At 38.4% G+C, this 26,633-nt stretch overlaps 1 protein-coding gene across 4 annotated transcripts in view; it reads left to right on the top strand.

The window, feature by feature from the left end:
- The window catches only part of CCSER1 (coiled-coil serine rich protein 1), a 1,155,265-nt gene that overhangs the window by 741,080 nt on the left and 387,552 nt on the right, over positions 1–26,633 (top strand). Inside the window, exon 10 of one of the 4 annotated variants that reach the window (XM_030564828.1) lies at positions 8,329–8,402. The exons of 2 other annotated variants lie outside the window; for them this stretch is intronic. In XM_030564828.1, the coding sequence (XP_030420688.1) occupies positions 8,329–8,358 (30 nt within the window). In that variant the 3' untranslated portion in view covers positions 8,359–8,402. Of the gene's footprint in view, positions 1–4,049; positions 4,279–8,328; positions 8,403–26,633 lie in introns of those variants that run through there. One more of the 4 variants, XM_030564827.1, reaches the window with a different exon arrangement.

The raw sequence follows: 26,633 nt of genomic DNA, 5'->3' as shown, positions 1-26,633 counted from the left end.
TAAAACTGGGGGCCAGATCTTCAGCTGAACTTGAGCCACACAGATTTATACTAGCAGAGAATATAGCCAAATCAATTTAACTGCACAGATGCTAAGATACAAGGTGTAGGTTTATTTTTTTTGTTTTTAAGTCTTTTAATATATGCATTTAGCACCATCATGTTACAAAATTGTGAGTGCTGTTTTTCTCTTAAGTTCTTGGACTATAGCTTAATAACCTTAATTTTTAAAAGGCATTATGATGTATTTCTCCAGCACTTGGCATCATACAGTCATTTTGGTCTCTCAAAACTTTCTCTAAATTGAGTTGCTATTTGTTACTGATATTCCTTAATTTCAGAAGGAAACACTTTCCAGCTCACTTCTTCGTAGTTAACGCACTCAAACATTTGACTTACAATCCACGTCAGATATAGGTATTTATCAGACATTTTAAAACAGGAGTAACTCTTACTTTAGAACCCCATTTGTTACAAAGGACTGAACTAGGACTCACTCATTATTTTAAATCTTTTGATGCTGCTGTTTGATATCTGGAGACATGAGCCTTGGTCTGTCTCCATAGCTAGCCCATCCTTGCCATCCATAATTCAGCGCTGTTTTCCATCCCTGCTGCCTGAGGGAGACCCTGGTAATGGAAAAGAAAGGAGGTTGCAAGACAGGATCATAGTGAGTAGGAGTTAGTTAAGAGAAAAAATGTCAAGATCTAATCAGAAGTACATGTTCTATGGGGGGGGGAAATTAGATCCTTATTACTGTTGCAATTTTAGGGTAATTATTTAAAGTATTGCACTGTTCCTCAGTTCACATACCTTTAGTCTCCTCCTCTCTCATCAGCCATGCTGCTATACATATCTTCTAATGGTTTCCACCCAACCTGAAATAGTGTGTAGTTTACACCCATAAATTCATATGGTTGATATTTTATACTATGTACAGTAGAACATAGATTCCTTTAAAGCACTTGGCAGACTAACTCGATGTGCTGGGCAGTTTTTCTCCGATTGTCATCCCTATAGTATATTCATAGTGAGCCAAAAAGATATTTTAGAATTGGGAAGGGTACGGAGAAGGGCAACAAAATTGATTCCTTATGAGGAGAGATTAAAAAGACTGGGACTTTTCAGCTTGGTGTGGCTTGCAAGTGGAAGGCTGTTTGTGAACAGCCCAAGTCATTGTAAGGCACCCTTGATTGTAGGGCAGGGGTGACACAGCCCCCCATTAGACTGGATTATGCCCCAATATGTCACAGCATACCTCTGTCTGTATCTTTTCATATAAAATGTGTGAATGCATCATTGTTTCTTCTGTAGAATTGCTTTTCACATTGTGGGTTATTTTCTGCTGTTTTTTTTTCTTTTAATTACAGCATGAAATTTTATAATGTCTCATGGTATGTTTGCTCCTAAGAGAAGATTATCTGTGTATGTATTTTCTTCTGAATGAAAGAGAGGGCGGAAGGATGTGCATATGCACACACACACATTGACCCTGTTGGATAATAAACTGGTACTTTAAGCACTAAAAGCACAGCTTTCTACCACCTTTAACTAAAGGAGTAACTGCATTAGTGGTCTCATTAGTAAGCTTTTGTTGTGCACTGTCCACTGGAGGAGACACAATTCACATATCCAGAGTGTTATGCTTGTCAAAGGAAGCCCATCCTTAGTATTTGATGTACATAAGAGTTCAGCTCTACGTACGAGTTACCACTTGGGAGTGACCCCCCAAAAAGTGTTGGCAGGAGGGACTGAACCTGGAACTTTCATACCAAAAACATATGCCTCCCCTAAATTCACTCCATGCTGATGACCCCCACGCCTTGGGCTATTGGAGTGTTGTGTACCCACTTAGAGAAGACAAAACCACAGGTAAGGAGGCCATTTTTACCATTTTCCAGAGGTGCTGAACATTAGCAGCAATATTCTGTTTCCATTTGTTTTTCACAAGCTGGCTTCTGACTATTTCTGTAAATAAAGGCACAGTTAAAACACTTTTAGTAATGTATTTCTTGAGGTTGACTGATAACCATGTTATTTTACAGATCAATAAAAGGAACAGATGTGTGATACAGCTATACTGTTTTCTACATGTTTAAAGGGATTTTTTCCCCCATATTGAGCTCCATCGTAACTAAGTAACTGTGTATAAAATTTCCTTCGTGGTTTTCAAAACTTCTTATTGGCATGGTCTACCCTGCATCTTACTCATTTCCATCTTTGCCCTTGCAGATGTCACAAAAATCACACTTCTAATGTACTAAAGCAGAACAATAGCTAGGTTATCTCACAATGTTAAGACTTTTCACCACTACTAAGTTCTTCAACTTTTACTTGGGGGCTTTTTTTAAAAATTACATTATTTCTTCTTCTTCATCCTGCAGAACTTGTTATTGCAGGCAGTACTCATCCTGAGCTGGCCATCTCTGTCTGCTCCTTGCTGCTCTCCATGATTGAGGGTCACTCTTTCGCTTGCGCTGACTACCTGTTTGGAAATCTTCATCTCTGAGTAACATCCTGTCTTTAATTCCTTATTCTTATTTTTTGTTTGAGACTTATTATTTTAGGATGCTTTATATGAAGGCTGCCATTTAATTATATTTGCAATGTATTGTAATTGCATTTTTATATTTCTTATAAACAGTGCCGACTAGCTTAGAAAAAATTTAACTAGGCATAATTTAGTACTAATCAGGGGGGCAAGGGCCTCTGGTTTTAAAACATTTTTAGAGTCCCCATTCTGTCACTCAAACACATTTTAAAGTAAGAAAGAAAGAAGCAAGACGTGTATTCAGGATTCTAATATATTTTGTGGTGTTAGTATCAAGCCATCCATATGCCAGTGGGGCACAACTTATCAGCCCTTTTCCTGGCATTATGCAGAACATGCAATCAGTGATGAACTTTAAAAAAAAAAAATGAAGTGGGGGAAAAACCACAAGACAAAACCGTTTAGAGGGGTATTGTTCCATTAAATATATTGACATTTGCCAAATATTAAAGGTTACAACAAGTTGCCATAGAGGTTGATTTCAGATTTCTATCAGGGCATTACAAGCAAACGCATACCTATTTTAAGAAAAGTTATTGGATAACATCTCTTAGGGAAGTTCTCAATTGTAGTCTCGTTATCTAGTTTCTGTTTTACATTAGGGTCTTGATCCTGATGCTGAGTGTTTTTTAGGGTATGTCTACACTACACGCTGGATCAGCAGGCAGCAATCGATCCAGCAGGGGTCGATTTATTCTAGTCTAGACGCGATAAATCAACCCCCCAAGTGCTCTCCTGTCGACTGCTGTACTCCACTGCCATGGGAGGTGCACTTAGAGTTGACGGGGGAATCGTAGCAGTTGATTCACGGCAGTGAAGACACTACAGTAGGTCGATCTAAGTACGTCGACTTCAGCAATGTTATTCACGTAGCTGAAGTTGTATAACTTAGATCGATTTCCCCCATCCATCCCCCCTGCAATGTAGACCAGGCCTTAGTAAAGCACCAGTGGGAGCTAGGGGAACTCTGAAGCTCAGAAGACTGGCTAATACCTTGCAGAAATGAGTCACAGATCTCCACTGCTTTTGAAAGTAATACAGAATTGTGTTTCCTTTGGTATTAATAGAAGCCAAAAGTGAGTATTTAAAAAAATATTAGAGAACTACCTACTGCCCCATAGAGTCTAATCAGCATCCGAAAATATTTTACTGTAGTGTGCAGGTTACAGGTAGAAATCCTCAACACTGTGAAACCAAAGAAATCTCAGAAATTAGAGATGGGCAAAAAGGATTTATCTAGTTAATTCTTCTGACCTCTTTCCAACATAAATCTAACACCTCGGCTCCTAGTTATGCTCTACTTAATTGTAATGTCTCTTAAAATTATCAGCATGAGCAGGAATACTTTGCTTATTTGTATCATGGTAAGTATCTGCACGGGCTGTTTAGAATCTGCAGAGCTGTAATGCACGTTTTTGGTTTATTTGATTTGTTACCATCAACACATAAATCTTTTTAATTTTTAAGATTTCATTTCTTTTCTTTCCTTTTTTTTAAAGGCCCTGTGGAATTCTCCATGTACTGACGGCTCAGTTTACAAACCAATCAGCATCTCATTGGTTCCAACATTATTAAATTAAAAAAACAGCATCTGGACACTCTGCGCTTATGGATTTAATTAAATATTGATGAATATGAAATGAGCCTCGATTTACCAGTACTTCCCGTGTTTACCTAACCTTGCAAAATACTACTATTTCGTAAGCTTTGCGATATCAAAAATAAGACTTTGTGACAAGATCTGCTTTATTAAATTTATTAATAAATTATCGTTATTCATTATCTAAAATAAAACATTTGTGTACAGCTGTTATTAAAAATAACTAAGAAACAATAGTCTATTGACCCTTGAATTGCTGAGATTAGAGAACATATTTTAAAAGTCTACAGTCTTACGAAAATGAAACATCAAGTTGGAAAGGTTTTCTCTGTCTTGCATCACTAATAGATGTCCATCACTAGTGAACAACAAGAGCAACTCCTTTAAAGGCATGATGTATTGGGCAAATATTCATTTTCTTGTATAAATAATGGTTTGTAATCTTTAGGTGAAATACTGCCCACATTTATTCTTATGCAGTGGATTTCCATGTTCATAAAGGAGGTCAGAATTTACCCACTTGTATATTAAGGAAGCATTAGGCCATATCCTTTAGGGTACAGAGTACTCTCCACTTGTGCTGAAGTCATTGGAATCATTGTTTTGTTGTCCTTCAATTCTGCAGTTTTTCATAAGAGTTTCAGTTTACATGAGGCATCTTTTAACGTGCGACTGAAGCAGATAAGAACATAAGAACAGCCGTACCGGGTCAGACCAAAGGTCCAACTAGCCCAGTATCTATCTACCGACAGTGGCCAATGCCAGGTGCCCCAGAGGGAGTGACGCTAACAGGCAATGACCAAGTGATCTCTCTCCTGCCATCCATCTCCATCTTCTGATGAACAGAGGCTAGGGGACACTATTCTTTACCATTCCTGGCTAATAGCCATTTATGGACTTAGCCACCATGAATTTATCTAGTTCCCTTTTAAACATTGTTACAGTCCCAGCCTTCACAACCTCTTCAGGTAAGGAGTTCCACAAGTTGACTGTGCACTGTGACAGACCCAGGTCAGTGTGGTACAGGAGTCTGGTAGAGGGCAAATATACTAGTCACTGGCTGAGTAGTTTTCTGTTCCCTGAGTGACTAGAGCACGGGCTGCACTGGAGTAATCAGGAAACTGCTAGAACCAATTAAGGCAGACAGGCTGATTAGAACACCTGCAGCCAATCAAGGCAGGCTAATCAGGGCACCTGGGTTTAAAAAGGAGCTCACTCCAGTCAGGCAGAGAGGAGCCAGAGGAGAGGAAGTGCGTGTGAGGAGCTGGGAGCAAGAGGCACAAGGAGCTGAGAGTGAGAGGCTGTGCTGCTGGAGGACTATGGAATACAAGTGTTATCAGACACCAGGAGGAAGGTCCTGTGGTGAGGATAAAGAAGCTGTTTGGAGGAGGCCATGGGGAAGTAGCCCAGGGAGTTGTAACTGTCATGCAGCTGTTACAGGAGGCACTATAGACAGCTGCAATCCACAGGCCCCTGGGCTGGAACCTGGAGTAGAGGGCGGGCCCGGGTTCCCCCCAAACCTCCCAGCTCCTGATCAGACATGGGAGGAGTTGACCCAGACAATAGGAAGATCACTGAGGTGAGCAAATCTGCCAATAAGCGCAGGACCCACCAAGGTAGAGGAGGAACTTTGTCACAGCGCTGTGTGGAGAAGAACTTCCTTTTATTTGTTTTAAACCTGCTACCTATTAATTTCATTTGGTGACCCCTAGTTCCTGTATTATGGGAATAAGTAAATAACAACTTTTCCTTATGCACTTTCTCTACATCACTCATGATTTTATATACCTCTATCATATCCCCCCCTTAGTCTCCTCTTTTCCAAGCTGAAGAGGCCTAGCTTCTTTAATCTTTCCTCATATGGGACTCTCTCCAAACCCCTAATCATTTTAGTTGCCCTTTTCTGAACCTTTTCTAGTGCTAGAATATCTTTTTTGAGGTGAGGAGACCACGTCTGTACACAGTATTCGAGATGTGGGCGTACCATGGATTCGTATAAGGGCAATAAGATATTCTGTCTTACTCTCTATCCGCTTTTTAATGATTCCTAATATCCTGTTCACTTTTTTGACTGCCTCTGCACACTGCGTGGACATCTTCAGAGAACTGTCCACGGTGACGCCAAGATGAATGAACTACAAACTGTATTCCCTGGCTGTGGTTCAGTGATTACACAAAAATGTACTTGTCTATGTAGACAGCAGGTTACTTCTTGAACCCATCCTTAAAAAATCGGTGTACACATTACGTAAAATCCAAATGAACTTTTCTTTTGATTATGACCTTTTTAATCAAAGAAGTCAACATAAGGTAACCAAGTTCAACTTAAACCTTCTCCCCAGGCTTGGCTGCTCCTAAGTTTCCTGACCTAGGTCTATCTGGCGTTACTATAACTTGAATCGTCTTTTATCCCCACAGGAGCCATTCCTACTTCCCGAATAACAAGATTGAGTAGCAGCAAAACTCTTAATCCTTTCCCAATCATCATCTGCTAACTGGATGACTATTAATATTTGTGTTTCCATAGTGCCTAGGGGCCCTGGTCATAGACATAGACGTTATTGAACATCAGCTATTGTTTAGTCTCTGGGATCTTGCATTTGAAAAAGATGGCATTTTACACTTGAAATAAAAAACAATCAGCTTTTGGCTTTAAAGGTGCCTGAAATGAGTTTTAAAAAAAAAATAATTCCAAAATTTTATTAGACTTTAGTCATATATTTGATTGTTAACTGACTTGTACATGTGGTTGCTATAATACAGGTGGCAATATTTATCAATTCTTATCTTTTATGTTGGGTAGCTGCTTTTCTGATCCCCAAACTCTCAAGATCATATTTTAGGCCAGGGTTTTGCTCCAGGATCTTCTACTAACATAGACCCCACCCTGTACCCAAGTGGAGACCAGTGGGATTATAAATTATTTATATTGTGACAGACCCAGACCAGTGGGGTACAGGAATCTGGTAGAGGGCAAATATACTGGTCACTGGATGAGTAGTTTTCTGTTCCCTGAGTGACCAGAGCAGGGGCTGCACTAGAGTAATTAGGAACCTGCTAGAACCAATTAAGGTAGACAGGTTAATTAGAACACCTGCAGCCAATCAAAGCAGGCTAATCAGGGCACCTGGGTTTAAAAAGGAGCTCACTCCAGTCAGGCGGGGGGGAGCCAGAGGAGAGGAAGTGCATGTGAGGAGCTGGGAGCAAGAGGCACAAGGAGCTGGGAGTGAGAGGGTATTCTGCTGGAGGACTAAGGAGTACAAGCGTTATCAGACACCAGGAGGAAGGTCCTGTGGTGAGGATAAAGAAGCTGTTTGGAGGAGGCCATAGGGAAGTAGCCCAGGGAGTTGTAGCTCTCATGCAGCTGTTACAGGAGGCACTATAGACAGCTGCAATCCACAGGCCCCTGGGCTGGAACCTGGAGTAGAGGGCGGGCCCGGGTTCCCCCCAAACCTCCCAGCTCCTGATCAGACATGGGAGGAGTTGACCCAGACAATAGGAAGATCACTGAGGTGAGCAAATCTGCCAATAAGCGCAGGACCCACCAAGGTAGAGGAGGAACTTTGTCACAATATGGAGTGAGTTATTTCTCTCTCATATGCTCGTGCACACATCCATCAGATTAATTCAATTTAGAAGGTGTGTCTGTTACCACAATACTCATCCATATACTGCATAGCATTGGAGAAGCACAGCACTTTATTAGAATCAAGCTATAAATGGTGAAATCCTTGCCCCACTGAAGTCAGTGGAAAAACTCTGACTTCACTGAAACCAAGGTTTCACACCAAAATATTAACATTTTAACTTATTAAATAAGTATCATGTATAATCTTCTCATTGTTAAGTATTTGTCCTATAAGTAAACTAAACTAAACTATCTTAGTGGAACATTTGACGATAAATAGGACTATTACATAAATGTTAAGCAACCTTATTTTGCTTCAAGAACTGAATGAGCCACAAATACACAATAAATCAAGACAATTGAACTGATCACCTAAAGATTATTGACACTTCTCTTTTGAGCTTCCCCTTCTCTTTTGCTGTTGTCACTTGTTTTCTCTGATTAATTCTTTATTTCCTTATGTAGTCTGAGACTCCTTTTTGTAGATGTCATAGGAATGCAATTATTGCCGCTCCATACCCTTTTATTTTTTGTCATGCTTTTTTCATAGTTACCATGTTTACCAAGCCACAAACACTAGCCCGCTCAGAAGAAGACTACCTGGAAAAAGAAAAGGGTGTTGTTCATCACAGTGATTTGGCACTAGGGTTTGTGTTCTGCCTTAAAGCAGTAAGTAGAACTTCTGAGTGGAGACAGATGTGAATCAGCAAGTACAATAAATAAATGAAGATGATTTTGGAAAGTAACCCATTTTCAGTTTAGGGTTCCAATAATAAAAATAAAGTGGTTGTTTCCTAGAGTATACAGTCTCATTTTACTTGTGTGCTATCTGCAGTCCTGATATGCAGCAGCTTTTGCAAGGTAGAACTTCCAATAAAAGATTTTATTTAAGGACAGCAAATCCTTTTTACATGTTGAACTATTGTTTCCAAAACTATTACAGTGAGGGCGGGGCATTATCTTTGTGAATGTCATTACAGTGCAGAGTTGGATGTGACTTTTGAGCCTTGATGGGGTAATAAGCACAAGTAACATATTTTCAACCATATCCAGAAGTCGCCCAACTCCTCCAATACATTTAATCTTTTATCCTTTTGTTTTTACTTTGCTTTTCCCTGATTTCATATCAGAGTATAAACCGATGAGAAACTGTTCATGTTCATGCTTTGCCCAGATGTTTTATGTTACTCTCAAGAGCAAGACAAAGCTGTTCTGCAAAAATCATGGTTGACATGAGTGGTATTCCAGTTTCTAGAGTACACAATCAGATATCTTCAGCTAAGTCAGTTAGAGTAACAACAGCAATAAATTAAACAGATAGAAACTTCCAAAAAACTCTCCTGAATCTTAGTTAGCACAAAAGGCTCTTGATGTATAAAATTGCTTTTAACATAAGAACAAATATATTTGTGCCTTTCTTCAGGCTTGCTTTGATGCAGTAACTGTCGATACAAAAGTAAAATTCTGATGTGTCATTCCATATTAGATCTTCCTCCACTTATTACAGAGAATTAAGCAGGATATTTGAATTAGTATGGAAACAAAGTGATATAACAACTCATAATTGCTGTAAAAATTAGCTCTTCTGAGTGTATTTGAGCATTTTTCCCAGTACTGAGAACAATTACCTTTTTAAAAACACACACAAATGTGGCATGATAACCTTATTTTCCTATAATGAGCAAAATTGCAGTATTCTGTCCACTGATGTTGAACAATATTGCTAACAGAAATAATTTGTACTTTCGTTGAGCTAACATATTAAACAAGCTGTCTGAGTATTTTCTTTTTTCTTTCTTTTTTTTCATCATATTTTCACATTTGGTTCTTTGTGTGATGTACTGTCGTCCTCCCATCTTCTGTCTCTGTCTGTGCATGCCAGCATTTACCAGCTCACAAAGAGGAGCATGTGAAAAGTGGGTCACTGAGTAACCATAGAACTGTAAACTTCTCCAAGTGCAAAAATTAACAGAGCTGGGAAAACCAGGAAGGAACAAGTACCATGGATCATGCTCTTGCTCTCTGTGTAGACAAACAAATCCCTTCAAGGCTTGTGAGAGGAATGTTCCTGGGACAGTTTTCTTGTAAATAGGACTGCAGGTTTGTCACAGTGAGAAAAAAGTCACAGATAGACAAATGGGGAAAATCTTTTTTTTCTATGACCCAACCTGCAGTTGCAGTTCATGTTTTGTGGGGCTGGGCCGCCCCGCTCCAGGTCACAATGCAGCTCAAGGTTGACATGCCCAACCCATCATGACTGAGTGGTGGACGAAACTTGCACAGTGTTGCAGTCCTGCACTATAAGTCGCAATGCCCAGAGCAGGACTGCAGGCTCAGCCCTCAGGGATAGCAAAGTCACAGGAGAAACTTCTGCAGGAAGGACACAAGAGATGCCCCTGCAGGTTGGGCTCACTCTCCAGGCCCCTGAATCTCCCCTCTGCACCAGGACAGGATTAGGGTTGCGGTGCTGGGGGCAGAGGGTGCTGCTGTGTGTGGTTGCTGTCCACCTGGCAAGATGAGGAGAGCACTTTTTGTTTTAAAAGATGAGGGAGCATTTGCAGTCAGTTTAATAACCCATGATTTTATTACATTTACCTGTGACTCCTCTGTGATTTTTGATTAAAGAAAAATTGCTGTGACAAATCTGCAGCCCTACTTATAAAAACACCTGTAGGATGGCAAAAGGGAAACTGTCACAAATGGCCTTGAAGTGGTATGGGTTGATGTAACAAGCCTACTGTGCTGTTTCTGGGTACTTTCTGTAAGCACAGGGATTTCTCCCTCCCTCCCATGTTCTTCTCCAAAGTTTGCCTTCCCCACAATGCAATGTAGTCTGTTGTTTGTCAGACAGTTTCCCCTTCCACTCCAGAGGTGGCTGCATTCATTAGGCAGTGTGTATATTTTGTATAAATTGCTTCAGGATTAATTTAATGTAAATAAATCTATGCTTTTCTACTATTGGAATTCTTGAGAGCTACAGCTGGATGTTTGTGTTAGACAAGCAACTCCAAATTATATATAGAGTCAGGGACCTCATTTTTAATTAATTTAAGGATGACTAGTAACTATGAGCCATTGACCTTGCGATAAACAGCCTCTTTAGTACCCTAGCTTCTGCTCAAAGTAGTGCTTATTCCATACCCACGTTCACCATGTTACTCCTGCTGTCATCCTCAATGATCACCATCCAGGTGGTCCAAAAGTTTTAGGTATGCTCTTCTGCGCCATAAAAATCTGACACTGCTCTTGTAATCCGGTGATTTACGTAGGCAGAACAGCAATAACTTAAGTCATACATCTTTATTTTCCTTTCTGTGTTACATTTTAGGAGCATGATATTAAACTACAGTAAAAATTTATTTTTTTTCCTGTTAGACAACTTAACATTTGTAAGAAAACAGACATTCCCATTCTTTAGTAGATGTCCTGCACATTTTACATGATCGGCAACAAACACTTGGGAAAGAACTTGATTGTGTGATGCTTTCATGCCAAATAGCCAACTGATAGATAAAATAACACAGACTTCAGGGAATGTATCCTTTAACATTATCTAAGTGGTTAATGTGTATAATTATGTTAAATTAAATTGGAACTTTAATCATAAATGTAATAGTGCATTATGTTCTCAGTTAACGGTAGTCATTTAAGCAGGCTGTACTGTACAAAAAGAAAAATCTCAGCCAATCTGACCAAAGTATAGGTCTTGGAAAAGAAGAGTTGTGTAAAGAGAGGTTTAGTAAATCTTTCATGAGTGGTGTTATCTTGTTTTTGTTAATCCCCTGGATCGTGTAGCTCTCTCTTTCCTTCTCCCTACCCACGTAAGGCAAAATTCTTGTCATCACCCTTCCACAACCCTTCCATTAACTCCAGTGGGAACTTTGCAAGACTAAGGCAAGCAGGATTTACCCCCAGATGCTGTAGACTCCAGCTCCAAAGGTTAGAATGGGCCAGATAAAACATGAGCTGCTACTATATCTAGAATCATATGCAGTAATATGTAGCCATTGCCTTCAGTAAAAGTTATATTAACATACAAGTTTCATGATAGCTTTCATTGTTGTATGCAGTATTGTTGTAGCTGTGTTTGTCCCAGAATATTTGGAAGACATAGTGAGGACTGTGGAGGAGGAATACTGGAGAGTCCCAGTTCATTCTTGCTTTCTTTGTTTTCAATTGTTGCTTTATTTTTTTCCTTCTTTCATCAGAGGGGAGTCGGTAAAAATGCAGAGATTATTACTTTTCTCTTTCCACCATTTCTTCTTGCTGCTGCTTTGATTTTTTTTTTTTTTTTTGCCAGGGGGCGGGGTGGTGGCGGAAGGAATGAATGGAATGGGGCCTCAGTGGACTCATGTCAGATATTTTTTGCATTTGCTTATCTCTGTGCAACTTTACTAATATATCTTAGGCCAGATTTGACATATACTTATTCTTCCAGTCTTGGGTATCCTTTCCCTAATGACTGCTGCTGTAGCAAATTTTGGGGTGGTTCTGTGATTTAAGAAAAATTCTTGAGGAGAAATTATACTAAGACCATCAAAATTACTTTTCCTTTTATACCTAATGTCTAATCCTGGTATACATTACAGAGTAAAAATGCTGGTATCTCATTTGTGCTGTCTGGCACCCTATAGTGATTTCATGTCAAAGAAGTGTTTCTATTTTTATAAAATCCCACAGTTTATTCTTGATATTAAACCCAAGAAATAATCCCCCATTATTTTGGAACACAGTGAGGAGAGGCATAGTAGCTTATCCAAGGTCATGAACAGGATGTTGTTGTGTACTGTGAATTTCAGGTCTAGCTTCCTAAAAACAGGCATTCGCTTCCTGACTCTGGTTTTTCCCTTTCCTCTGGCAGTATTTTGCAAGTGTCACTTGCAATGTTAGGATTCTTCAGGAGACACTTGAAGCTATATTTATTAGTACAAGAAAGTTGGTATCCATGCTGTCATGAATCTTCAGTTTGTTGATGGTTAAAAAATGTATTTATAGCATAGGCAGGGAGCATTTGAATAACAGTGTGGAATTTGAATGCGATGTAGAATATGTGAATAGCTATATGATTTTTTTTTTTTTTTTTTTTTTTTAGAATTCCTAACTAATATAATACTAGAAGACCCAATCCACCACATGAGCCAAATTCACAACTGGTATTAGCGAATATATTTGTAGTGTTCCACTGACTGAAACTGTGTTACAGCTGCTTACCACAGTGATGAATTTTATCCCGTTTTTTAAAAAATATAACTATTTGGTCTCCTCTGTTAGTTCTAGAATTCTGGACAGCATTCACTTTTCACTCTGAATTTATTTTAAGTGTGATTCCATGGTAGTCATTGTAATTCTAAAATTTAATCCATCATTTTGTTGAATATTGTCCATCTAACAGGCAAATGATATAGCTATTATACACACAGGTTGTTTGTGTTATAGTACTAAGGGAAAGTGCTTGAGTAGGTGAACATGGGAACCTTTTATACCTACGGGGGGGGCGGGGGGAAGAGAGCCGTAACTGGTTTTGTTCACTTTTTAATGCTCTGTCTTTTTTGCTAGTCTTGCATCTCTTGTTGCCAATTTGCAACTACATCTTGCTGTTGGGAATCTTTTGATGCTTTGTTAGTGGTATGGTTTATGTTCTTACTCATTATTTCTGCCTGATATTGATCCTTTTCTGTTCTCCTTTTATCTTGCTATATTGTTTTTATTTTTTCTCCCTCACATCACAGTCCCATTTGGCTCATAATTGACTTCTCTTACCTATAACACCATTTTTATCACTCTCAAAGCATGTTTTTCAAATGTAAAAAAAAAAAACCCTAGAAAATGGTTTTTTTTTCCTTTTTAATTACTGTTTTTCCAGATCTTGTTTCTTGTTTTCGGTTTATGGGGGAGGGAGGCGATTAAAGATATTTAAAATAAATTATCCGTTCAGAATGGTCCTATAGAATTGAAAAGATCATAGAAATGTAGGACTGGAAGGGACCTCAGTAGGTCATCTAGTCCAGTTCCCTGCACTGAGGCAGGATTAAGTATTATCTAGACACCCTGACCCCCCAGTGTTTGTCTAACCATTTATTAAAAACCTCCAGTGACTGAGACTCCACAACCTCCCTAGAAAATTTGTTCCAGTTCTTACCTACACTTACAGTTACAAAGCTTTTCCTAATATCTAATGTCAATCTCCTTACTGCAATGTAAGCCCATTACTTCTTGTCCTGTCCTCAGGGATAACGGAGAACAATTTATCCTCCTCTTCTTTATAGCAAACTTTTACGTACTTGAAGACAATTATGTCCTCCCTTAGTCTTCTCTTCTCCAGGCTAAACAAACTTTCCTCATAGGTCACATTTTGTAGACCTTTAATCATTTTTGTTGCTCTTTTCTGGGCTAATAAGCTTATTAGTGCATAGTAGAATGGAAGAATGACTTCTTGTCTCTTGCTTACAACACTCCTGGTAATATATGCTAGAATGATGCTTTCTTTCTTTCTTTCTTTCTTTCTTTTTCTTTCTTTCTTTCTTTCTTTCTTTCTTTCTTTCTTTCTTTCTTTCTTTCTTTCTTTCTTTCTCAAAACCCTTACTAACATGAAGATATGACATCATCTGCTTCATCCCCATCCACAGGCTTATTAACATGTAAAAGGAGGATATTAGGCTGATTTTTATATGTTTTATTATTGATAAATCCATGTTGACTGTTACTTATTACCTTTTCTTTTGCCTGCTTACAAATTGATTATTTTATTTGCTCCATTATCTTTCTGGCTTCAAAAGTTAAGTTGGTGGGTCTCTGCTGACTTGAAGATATCTGAGTTCTCAAAGTAATTTCTTAACTTGTTCTTTTCGTATTTTAGCCTCAGATCCTTCCCCATTTACACTGATGTTCAGTATGTTAGTTGTCCAATCACTGCAGACTTTTTTTGGTGAGAACTGAAACAAAAATGGGTATTTAACACTTTGGCTATTGCTGCATTTTCTGTTTTATTGTCTTTCCCTCTTTATTTAGTAATCGGCCAACTGTCTCTGGTCCTCCTCTTGCTTCTCATGTAGTTGTAAAATTGCTTGGGATTGTTACTTTTTATATCCTTAGCTAGTTTAACCTCATTTTGTGCCTTGGCCTTTGTAATTTTGTCCCTACATACTTGCATGTTTTTTTCTTTTTTTCTTTTGTGGTGGAGTTTAACATTCCTCTGTTGTAATGTGATCTAGTTTCCACTTCTTCTAGGACTCTTTTGACTTTCAGGTTATTAAAGATCTCCTGGTTAAGTCAGGTGACCCTTTATCTTTCCTACGGATTCGTATAGTTTGCTCTTGAGCCTTCAATAATGTCTCGTTAAAATACTACCAAGTCTCCTGAACCTTTTTTCCCCTTAGACTTGCTTCTCACAGGATCTTACCTACCAATTCTCTGAGTTTGCTAAAATCGGACTTCATTAAGTCCATTGTCTTTATTCCGCTGTTTTCCCCTCTTACTGTTCCTTAATATCATGAACTCTTACTGTTTCAGGAGCATTTTCAGTGAACTTTCTGTTACAGTTAAAATACTAAAATGTTGCACCAAAACCTACAGAAAGGATATCATTCTCTGTTGAATTCTGTAAAGTTTAGTGTAATAGCTTTAAAATCTATTGTTTCTGTAGAACCCTATTGGTTTTATCGTATTAAATTTTATAGGACAATCTTATAAGGGTTAGTTTTCCTCTTAGCCCTTTTCCACCTCTTTGGCCACAATTCTCTAATCTGTTCTTAACCCCGGTTCTCAAATCATTATTTTTTTTAAATCCCCTTCATACAAAATGCACTTTAAAAGTTGACTGTCCCTTTTGTGCAAACTTTATCTAACAGCTTCAAAACAAAACTAGATCTGTTGCCGTTTGTGATGGGAGAACTCTCATTCTCCCTCTCACACCTAGCTAAAGCAATGGTGTGAAGAGCTTATTTTCCTATTTTGCTAGAAAGTAAATCTCCATTGAACAGTTATCTGCAGCTCTAATAGTAATATATATATTTTTTCCCTCTGCAAACATTAGGGCAGGAGGGAAAGGCTCACTGTCTACCAAGAAAATAAATGAGAAAAACAAAGGCCATGCAGCAGGTGTCAATTCTAAACTGAAAAAGGAGCGGTGGGGTGGGTGGGAGATTATTGTCTTTGTTGAATTGTACTTTTAATTACATTTAATTAATTTAAATTAAGGGCAGTGCTCTCTTCTTAAAATATTTTTAAGCAATAAGGATAGACTGATATTCCATTCCCGTTGTTTTTTGTTTTGTTTTAGAAGACTTAATGCTTTCTAGGCTGTAGAGTTGTTTTAGTTCTAACCGGGGCTTTTTGATCTTCCTAAACAGTTTTTTACTAGCATTATACAGCGTTCTGGTTTCTCGGTATTGGCTGCCAAGTATGTTTTCCAATTGACTCAAAGGTCATTTGCACTGAACTCAGCCATCCAGCTGTTCCTTTTTATTTAACCAGTGAGAGAACCTGCTGCACTATTTATCCCTTCCTCATGGGAGTAAATGCCAACATGGTTATGTTCTCAAAACATACTGTTTGACATCAGATAGAAATGTCTTACCCAACCAACAATGATAGAATCTCTGGAAGCAAGGAGTGTAACTAAGTGAAGCATTAGGCTGATTAGCCATTGCTTGGTCTGGGAATTTCTTTTATTCACATGTCTCTAGTTAAGAATCCATAGTAGATGCATGTGTACACCCAGAATTAGGGAAATCCCTCAGCCCACTATCCTCTTGTGATGCTTTGTGTGAAAATGGTGATTTATACTATGCCTTTATAGAGTGTAATTGAGATATAATGTTAGTGAGCATATCTTAAGAAATCTGATTGGAACTCCATAACGTTTACTTTGCACAGGTGATTTGCAGGACTTTTCTTAATATATTTAATGACTTTTTTATGGCACTCATCACCATCTTATCTGAGTACCTAATCTCCTTAAATATTTAATATGCCACGCACAAACAAAATCATATGTCAAGTATCTTGAAATTATAGTCATTGATCATGGGAAGAATCATTGACTTGGTGCATTTTTCCTCACTAAACCTGAACAGTACAACTGTAAGACCAGATCTTCCAGTCTTTCTGTGTTGGGCAAAACTCTCCTGAAGTAAAGACTATAGAATGTGACTTAGAGACACTAAATGCCACATTTCTTTTCTGTTAGTCTTTTCTTCAGTGTCAGACACTCATATCTGCTCTATTTCTTTCTTGTAGTATTCTGTCAGTTGTTTCTCTAACCGTCAGGTTGTAAGAAATTAATATAATGCTCTGCTTTTACTCTTGGTAAATTTAATTACTCTCTGATTAGTGCCAATATTTCTGCATAAACACAAAAAACATGTTTTGATACTTGAGGCCACGTGTTGGAAAGCCACTCAGCATGTTCTTGAATTAAATTGACTGATTATTGTAAGACCAAACCAAAATGCTATTAAATAAACCTGGAAGAGCATCTATATTGATCTCCACTGAGGATTTAACATGGCTGGATACAGTACTCCTTCAGAAGAAGCTTCCATGAAGACAAAAGTCTTAAAGTTACACAAAGCATTAAACCATTCTGAAACCCCTGCATTGTTGTCTGTAGATTCTTTACCGTATGTCAAAGGAGGCATTCTGATCTTTCTGATTTTTTTTAGTCATCAACAAGAGGGAAAACCTTTAACGAGAATTTACAGAATACAGCTCAATATTCTTTGCTGGAGAAAGTTTAGATTTCAGAAGTGTGGAAACCACAACATGACACTGTTGCTCAGTTTAGGTCTCTAATACAGTTACCTGAGTTACCATAGCACATTAAGGTGAGTTATGCAACAAAAAAACAATCCTCATGCTCCTCCTTATGCACCTTGACATTTTAATTTTGAACTTACATTATTTTTACTAAACATATTGATTGATTCTCATTAGATATCTCTCTGTAATGTGCAGTTAATTAACTAGATTGTCTGCAGGTGACATGTTGATGGAATAACACTTACCATGACACTTCCCATTAGGGATGCTTTCTGTGATCAAAATACACTTAGGAGATTTGCTCCACAAGCTTTGTTTGGTTTTGATGACACATGATCTTTCATGTGGAGAAGCCTCCCACTGCATACATGAAGAAGGCATTCGCAAGTCACTTGAATAGCAAAGCATCTTAGTCAAAGACCTTACACATAAATAAACCAGTGAATGCTGAACTGACTCTGTAGCCTACATTGACCTTATCATATACTATTGATATCTCAGCAGCATAATCATATTTAAGTTATCATGTTCTCTCTTTTTTTAGTCTAATTATCTTTGAATACCTTCACAGGCTTCCTTTCATCTTATTTCAGACTTCTCTCCAAGGCCCAGTACAACTTGTCCACTCTTTTGCCTCTGCTGTTATTTCCTCCTTTGATTTTCCTCTTCCCAACTCTTCTCCTAATCACTCTGTGTATCCTCTTGCCTTTGTGTCTTCTTCCCTGGTGATCTTTGTACTTGTGCCTCCGTCTTCTCATGCACCAATGAGGCAGCAGTCCTCCCTTCTTTCAAGCCCTTCTTAAAACATATACATCTCTACCCTGATATAATGTGACCTGATATAACATAAATTCAGATATAAGTTGGTAAAGCAGCGCACTGGGAGGGGACAGGGCTGCATGCGCCAGCGGATCAAAACAAGTTCATTATAACACGGTTTCACCTATAACGGGGTTATGTTGGGGTAGAGGTGTATTGCCTGTGATGCCATTAAACAGGTATCTTTCCTAGATATCTCCACCACTGACATTGGACCACTGATCACTGTATTTAGATAGCTTGAAAGATTATATGAAAATATGTTACTGACAGTATATAAAAGAGCTTGTTAATGAGGGCAGGACTGCAAGTGCCGAATTTAAGCACATTAGCAGGCAGAAGCAATAATAACTTTCATCAGTGGTAAAACCACAGGAACCAAATCCTGTTTATCTTGCAGGAGAAATCTCAGTGAAATCAGTAAGACTGCTTGTGAGTTAAGTTGAGCAGGATTTGATACTGATTGAGAAGCAATCATACATTTCAATAAATATTCTAAAAGGTAAACCATTTACTAGTCTTGATAACATTAGTCTATTTGTCTACTTTCAATGGAAAAGGGAAGTTAAATGAAAGACTAAAATGAATTCTATATGAATTCATAGCTACTTTTGCTTTTCTGTCCCGAGAACATATTTATACAGGCTTGTAGTAGCTTCTTGAACTGCTGTGTTAACTACAGATTTCCTTTGTACATATTGAACCAGCACAGTACTGTTACGTACACTCTAGCCTTTGGCACGTGCATAGGCAATTAAAAATAACAATGATAACTGAATATCTTGACACTTTCTCCTGCTACTGTTAGCATTTTTCTCACTCCTTCATCTTACTATTTCTTTAAAAGGAGAATAGTCAACAGCTGTGCCAAGACATAGCATATTTGGCAGGAGGATCCAGATGCCAGACTCTGGAATTAACCCATAAGCTGTGGTATATATATTTTTGGAAGCAAAGTTGGAGCTTTTGCTAGCAGCACTTCTTAACTTTATAAGAACATCTTGTCACAGGGTGGCCAGCCCCCTGCAAGTGAAGTAGGTCCAGCTCCCCTGTGTCTGGATAGGTGTTCCCATTTGGTGGAGAAGCATCTGGGGACTATAAAGGATCAGGGTGACTGAGTGAGTTGGAAGAGACGCAGTGTGTGAGTATCAGTCAGGAGATTGAAGGAGGTCCTTGGATAAAGCTGTAGAGAGTAGAAAGCTCTCTGCAGGCTGTTCGTGGGAAGAGGGAGGAATGGGCTAGGAGACTGTTTCACACCCAGGAGAAGGCTAGGAGAGCAGTAAGAGGGGTTTGCTGATCTCCCCAAGCCAGAGAGCCAGGGAACAAGGACTTCAGAGACAGGAATAGCAACAGCAGGAGGAGATGCCCATTGGCTACAAACTGGAGAGCTGGTGCCAAGGTGCAGAGAGGGCTGAAGGCAGGGCAGTAGCAGAGGGGCTTACCTGCTGACATCTCTGGGCTGGAGAGATGGATCCAGGGAACAACAAGAGTGTCGGGATGATCTCCTAGCAGAGAGTCTGAGGGGTTCCAGCTGGGAAGAGTGAGGTAGCAGTCCAGCTAGGATGGCTGTCCTGCCAGAGAGACACACGAGGACAGATGCTGGAGCTGTGCTGGATAGGTATGGCATGGTGAGGAATGCACTGGGACTGTGCTGATGAGTTGAGGCATGGTGAGGGATGTTGGGACTGTAAATTGTATGTACAGTTTGGACTATGCTAGGGATATTCTGACCATGGGACATGTTTTGTTATCATTTATTTGAATGGAACTTCTGCAGTAAATGAACCCCACAAGGGCCATTTACACTAAGAAAGATGGAGGAGGGAAACTGAGGCACATGTGCCTGGCATGCTGATGCCTGCCAAAGAAAGGTGTTCCAGGCACGGCCCCCCATGACATCTCTACAAGGTCTATGCCTGGCTTCTGTTCTGAGACTTGTGTAGCTTTCCAAAAAGTGGTTCTAACTATGGCAAGAACATCATGTCTATATGACAATAAGCTAATTTTTTGTCATAAATCTTGATACTGAAAAATATGTAGCCTAACAAGTCTTTGAAAATGCAGCCTCATAAAAATTCATCCACAGATCCTTGAAATGATTGTCTCAGAGCACAAAGGGATGATTTAAGATCATTACATAGACATACGTGAGATTAAGCCCCATCCTCAACTGCAAACACATCCCACTGTTCATGGCAGTTCAGATTCAGATCTCTGCGTCTGTTTTTTTGACTGCTTCCAAAAATATAAGTAGCTTGTTTTCCAACTCTTTCCCAAGACTGAGGAAATCTCAAACTGAGATAATCTCATGAGAACCATTCAACGAATTTTGGCATCATCAAAGCCCAAGGTCCAATGTATCCTCAAACCCAAAATGTGATCTGAGCTAAAAACTATTCCCACCCTGATTTTTTTCCACCTAGTTGAACGTACCCAACTCAATCCATCTGAAGTCATGTGGACATTAGATGTCTTCAGAATTCCATGGAGTACTGTACACGTAATTATGGGGCAGATTGTGGGGACTGTCCATGCAGTGTTCAGCAGAGCATGAGAAGCTCAATGGAAGCTTTGTATTACTGTAATCCTGGGAGTGTTGATTTGGTACTTGGCAGAAGAGTAGCTGTAGTATTGCTGCATCTTATGCCTGGATGCCTATGGCTGATCGGTGGCTGTTATTATGGCTCAGATTGCAATTCCCTGTCCATGGTCCTTTTTTCCCATGGACATGCTCCATATATCAGGGGTTGCAAGAAGGTGTACAGCCAGCCTTACACCACCTTGAGATTCCAACGTGACAAGGTGAAGGAAAGAATTCCTCAGAAAACTAGGTAACCCAAGTGCGAAACTGTCTTTTGCCACCAGAGCAAAGCAAAAATGCTTTAACAGGCATCAGGATCTGTCTCTAGATATATCCCACTTAAACGCCATTTTCTAATACTTCATTTTACAGGCTGTAAACAATGTAAATCCAATGTCATTGCTCTGAAATTGTATAACAAGAAAATTCCACATAAATAAAAGGATCTTAGTTATACTCCTGGATGTATATTGTTGAGTTCCATTGACTTCACAGGGAGGTGCAGATGTAAAGACAGAACTTGGCCTATAGCAGTTATACCTTTCCCCCCCAGAGTGACTGATAATTGACCTTGAAAACTTATCACAATGTAGTTTAAAAAAATCGGTTTTGTGATAAGGCTCTTGCTCAGCAGAGAGAAATAAAAAGATATCCAACCTGTGATTACATAGTATTCCCCTAAAGTAGCTTGGCAAGAATTTGAATTTAATCAAGAGTTACTGCTGTAAGATTAAATCAAGTCATAGCAGTGGTAAGTGAAAATGAGGGCCAAAACACATCACAAAATGTCATCAAGGAAGCACTATTTTCATCTACAGAACATGGTTTGGGTGTCAAATAGTAATTTCAGGACTCTAAGAGAGAGCGTGCTGCATTTCCTGTATGTTAACGTCAGTGATTTTTAAAATTATTTTATTTCAGTGCTTAGAAAAATAATCAATTTTTTCACATTCTGCCTTCTTTTAAGTAACTTGTTATATAACTGTAGAGGTAATCAAAAGGAAATCATTTAAATTCCTAACATGCAAAAGATCATAGAAATCTGCTTGTCTTAGCAGTAGGTATTGCAGAAATGCTTTATTAATATAGTTTTCAAAAGAGAACTGGACCAAAAAAACTTTAACTGAATATCAAATTGCTAGACTAAACAGTCGATTTTTATGCAAAAACAATGATTTAAAGACCCTTTAAAAGCCTTTACAAAAAAATTAAAGCTTGGAAATGGCCAGTTAAGAATAATAAATATTTTATTACGCTTAGAGTTCTTACATTAACTTAACAGTATAAACATTCACTTTACCTACAATCTCAAAAAATAGCCTTTCTTTACTCATTCCTAGAACATTCACTCTGTCCCAAAAGGCAATATATTTATAAAATATCATTTATAAAACATATTCATATCACTTTTACTGTACGTAATAATGGTCACATACATGAAGTAATAGAAGAATATGCATGAATTAATGATGTATGTTGAAACAATTCATAAATGTTGCCCTGTGGGTCAGAGTTAAGGTTGTCATGAGAAGGTGTAAAGTGTTGATACATGTTGATCTGGTCTCTGAGTGAATGCCTTTCTTCAATTAACATAAGAACTGTAATGGTAATGTAATATTTATCTAAATTATGTTAAAAGATATTGAAATAACCATTTAACTATTTTATTTTTGTATAGGGTTAAATTACTTACTGTGAGGATGTACCTTTTTGGCTGTGATTATTTCTTGCTTAATGAGAAATATTTAGCTTATAAGCAGCATAATATGCCTCATCCATACGGATCAATGAGCAGAAATGTTTGTGCTGATAACAGATTTCAGCTCAGTGGTTCTAATTCAGCAAAATATGTAAATATGTGGTGAATGTATCCGTTGAAAACAATGGAACTAAGTATGCTCTTAAATTTGATCGTATGCTTTTAAGTGTTTTGCTGAATTGAAGCCATACATGGACACAGATCTTTGTCCTTGTCAAGGATCCACAGGATCAGTGCTAAGCACCCAGCTTAGGAATAGTGTCTTCGAGAAACCCCTTCAGTGTGTCAGACCCTCAAAAGGAGTTTCACTCATCATTCAGCATAGGTCATGTGGCCTTGTCACCTCCTGAGACTGACCCTCTGCATCTTCAGCACTCCTGCTTCACTCTATGTGCTCTGTTCAGCGAGTCCAACTGATATACACTCCTGGTAGAGACTTGAACAACCCTCATGGATTAATGCCCCTCACCAAATATATACAGTGATGTTCAAGAAGCGTTTTTCAAAATAGTAGGGTTGATTAGTTACCTGGAACACATTATAGGAAGTCCTTAGGTTAGCACAGAGACACAAAGGTTAAAGCATCATCAGTTTTGGTCAGCCCAGAGCAATCCACCGAGCCAAGCTGTAATGAATCCACTTTGAGGCTCTCCCTGTCTCCCTCTGACTTCCTTCCTTAGTCAGTTCCCAGGTGAAAGAGCCTTCAAGCTTCTTCCAGAGCCAACTTATCCCCCACCTCACTCTACCTAGCCCTTTGTTTTCTAGCTGGGGTTTCTGCTCAGCTTCCCTGCTAAAAGTAACGTCTTTCTAGACTCCTTGTTGATCTGGGTTGGTTTCAGCCAGTTCCTTATTGTGACTGTATTCATTATATTGAGAGAGGGAGGTGACACACACAGCTATGTCTGCCGTGAGAGCAAATTTAATACCTTCTCCACTCCACTGGACAGCAGTGCAACATATAGGGGAAACTCAGGCACGCATAGGGTTCACCAAATAATTACAGAAATTCTTACTTTGGCACAGTCCTAATGAGAGTTTGTTTACAAAATTGAAGGGAGTTAGGCATCTAACCTGCTTAGACATTTTGTAAGGCATCTATTTGCATCTTTGTAAATCTGGCCACAGGGTGCCTAAAATTTTCTGCAAAACTAGGCTTGTAGGAATTTGGCTAGACTATTGTATTGTATTGTATACATAGGCATGTGGTGCATTTTGTGCTGCCAGATTACAAGGCATTCACATTAAAAAAGTATCATCTGATAGCATACACGTTTTTTGCACCATCGTATCCTTTCATTTGCATAATAGAGCTTCCCTCCTCAGATGTAGAAAGGGAAGTAGAGAAGCCGCCTCAAGCATGCAGTACTGAAATTTTCCTCCTGTGCCAATGAGGCTGCATTTCCCCTCTCCTACCTCCCCACCCCTTCACTGGCCAGAAGAACTGTGATGGCACAAGATGCAGGGCTAGTAACCAATATATATAGTAAAGGGCTGCAGTAAATTACTTTCTGCCAGCATAAAGGGCAAAGCAGGACTCTCCTGTGGCAACAAAAGCATCATACCAATCATTATACCCTAACATTAAATGGTGTGATTTTGTATTTTCTACACATAGCGTTTTTAACCCCACTTTGATGAAAAACTTCATACGTCTTTAGTTATTGAGTCAAGTAATGACACCTCTATAGTGCACCTTTTAATATCTTCATTGTATAATGAAACTGTACATATCTACCCACCAACATCTTGCCAATATCTGTGGGTATCAAAGATGTTACATTTTAAATAAATACAAAGCAAGAGCATGCTATTTCGTCTGCAAATAACCACATCTAATAGATACCTTGCTTTGTATAACATTTGTAGTTCATTAAGCTCCCATAGTATCCAATTATTGTATGAAGTTGTGTAGGTTTAGATACGTGCTAGAAGACAGCATTCACCATACATAATTTATGCAGACGCCCAATATTTAAATAATAAAGGAAATTATTTATTACTTTTTTTTTTTGCAGAGGGGAGAGCAATTTTCTGTTTTACAGTTTGGAACCTCTTTGAATTGTTCCACATTCTGGCCTTTATCAATGAAGCCCCCAGTGCAGAGTTCAGTGGGTTCTAGGGTCCATTGCAAAGAAATCTGATTGTACGATCACAGCCTTAACTTCAGTGGGAGTTGAAGGTGCCCAACATCTTTGACATGAAATTTCCTTTTCTCCCTGAATGTTTGCAAAATTATCTGATCAGACATCCATTTGATGTGGAAATGTAACCAAAAAAGTAACTTTTTCTTCATTTTGGCTACATCTGGGGCAAGTGTGATTCACATTTAATTTCCACTTGCCTGTGTTATTACTAATGCTAGTTAATTCCATTTGCAAAGACAATTGAAGATTAGTCCATTGCTTTAAAAATGTACAGCTGATTACACAGAATATAATCTCTACATTTGTATACATAGATGTTATCATTTGAACATAGTAGATAAAATGTTGTAAGCAATTTGCTAAATTTATATTTGCCTATGCTAATTAAGCGCTGTTACATTTTATTTGCATTTGCAAATAGGTTATATTATCATTACTCAAGTTAGTGCTCCATGAGCTGAGGTAAATACCATGTCATTTTCATCATGGGACCAGAACATTGAGCTAAAGGAACTGTATTCCACTTCAGGCCCATTTTCTGATAAATTAAAATAACTAATGACATTTTGATTAGTGTGAATCCACACATTGATTTAAGGGAGTGAGGTGTTTGAATGGGTAACTTTTACTGTTAGCCATAAATACTTCTGTTTTACTATTCTTACGAACTTAAATACTTATGCAGTAAATTGAATCCAATATGCTTAAAAATACATTGTGTTAAAGACAATCATAAATATCTTATAAAGAATGTAGAAATGTTTCTTTGTAGAATAAACAGACTGTCAAAATCAGAGCAAGACATCTCTGAAAAAGGGATGAAATCTGCAGAGATGCTTTAGTTTTGGTTGTGTCACTTGCAGGACAATATTTTAAAAAAATCTGTGCTGAGTCTGCAGATGAAATTCACCACTTGTACACTATAGTGATTTCTCAATTAATAGTTTATATAGCAAACTTTAGTAGCATAAAATTACATCTGAAACAAGTTTAGAAATTACATTTGATGTAGTTTAGTTTTCCAATTCAGGCTACTGAGTTAGTACAAGTTACCTTTTAATTTTTTACTCTGAGTCAAAACTATAACTGAAACTGGTTGTCAAATTGTATTTAAAATCATCTGCTGCTGTTGCATCATTTCACTCTTAATATTCTCTGTAACTCAAGAAATTGTATAGCCTGTAAAACATTGATCAACAAAACTTCCAAAATATTTTGTTTCACGTGGGTGGATTTCTACCAACGGAGAGCGTGTCTTAAATGTGAGCAGAGGAAATCCTTTTGTTTTGATTTGGAGAAATTTGCTTTAAAAAATGGATGAGTTAGATATCATTGGGTTGTTTATTATATCCGTCGTAGTGAGACTGACAAGTAAATTTTGTCTGGGGAATTTTTATAGTAGTTTTTCAAAGGTGATGTAAGTTAATTTGAATAGGGAGGTGGTGGAATCTCCATCCTTAGAGGCTTTTAAGGCTCGGCTTGACAAAGTCCTGGCTGGGATGATTTAGTTGGTGTTGGTCCTGCTTCGAGCAGAGTTGGACTCAATACTAAATACCAATATAGCACTTTTTATCTAGTGATATAATTTTGCTTTACAATTGTGGGTATCATTAACCCCATTTTATCAACAAGGTAAGTGAAAAGCCAGATTTGCAAATATTAGGTGCTAAACATGCAGATACATGCCTAATTGGGTTTACAAAAGAACCTGTGTGAGTTAAGCACCTAATTACCATTGAGTTTATGGGAGCTGAGTGTCTCATATGCTTAGCTGCTTTGGTAAGGCGCTAGGC

Source organism: Gopherus evgoodei, chromosome 5, assembly GCF_007399415.2.
Source record: "Gopherus evgoodei ecotype Sinaloan lineage chromosome 5, rGopEvg1_v1.p, whole genome shotgun sequence".
Lineage (NCBI taxonomy): Eukaryota > Metazoa > Chordata > Testudines > Testudinidae > Gopherus > Gopherus evgoodei.
The sequence above is the reverse complement of the archived record's forward strand: the minus strand, read 5'-3'. Positions and strand labels throughout refer to the sequence as shown.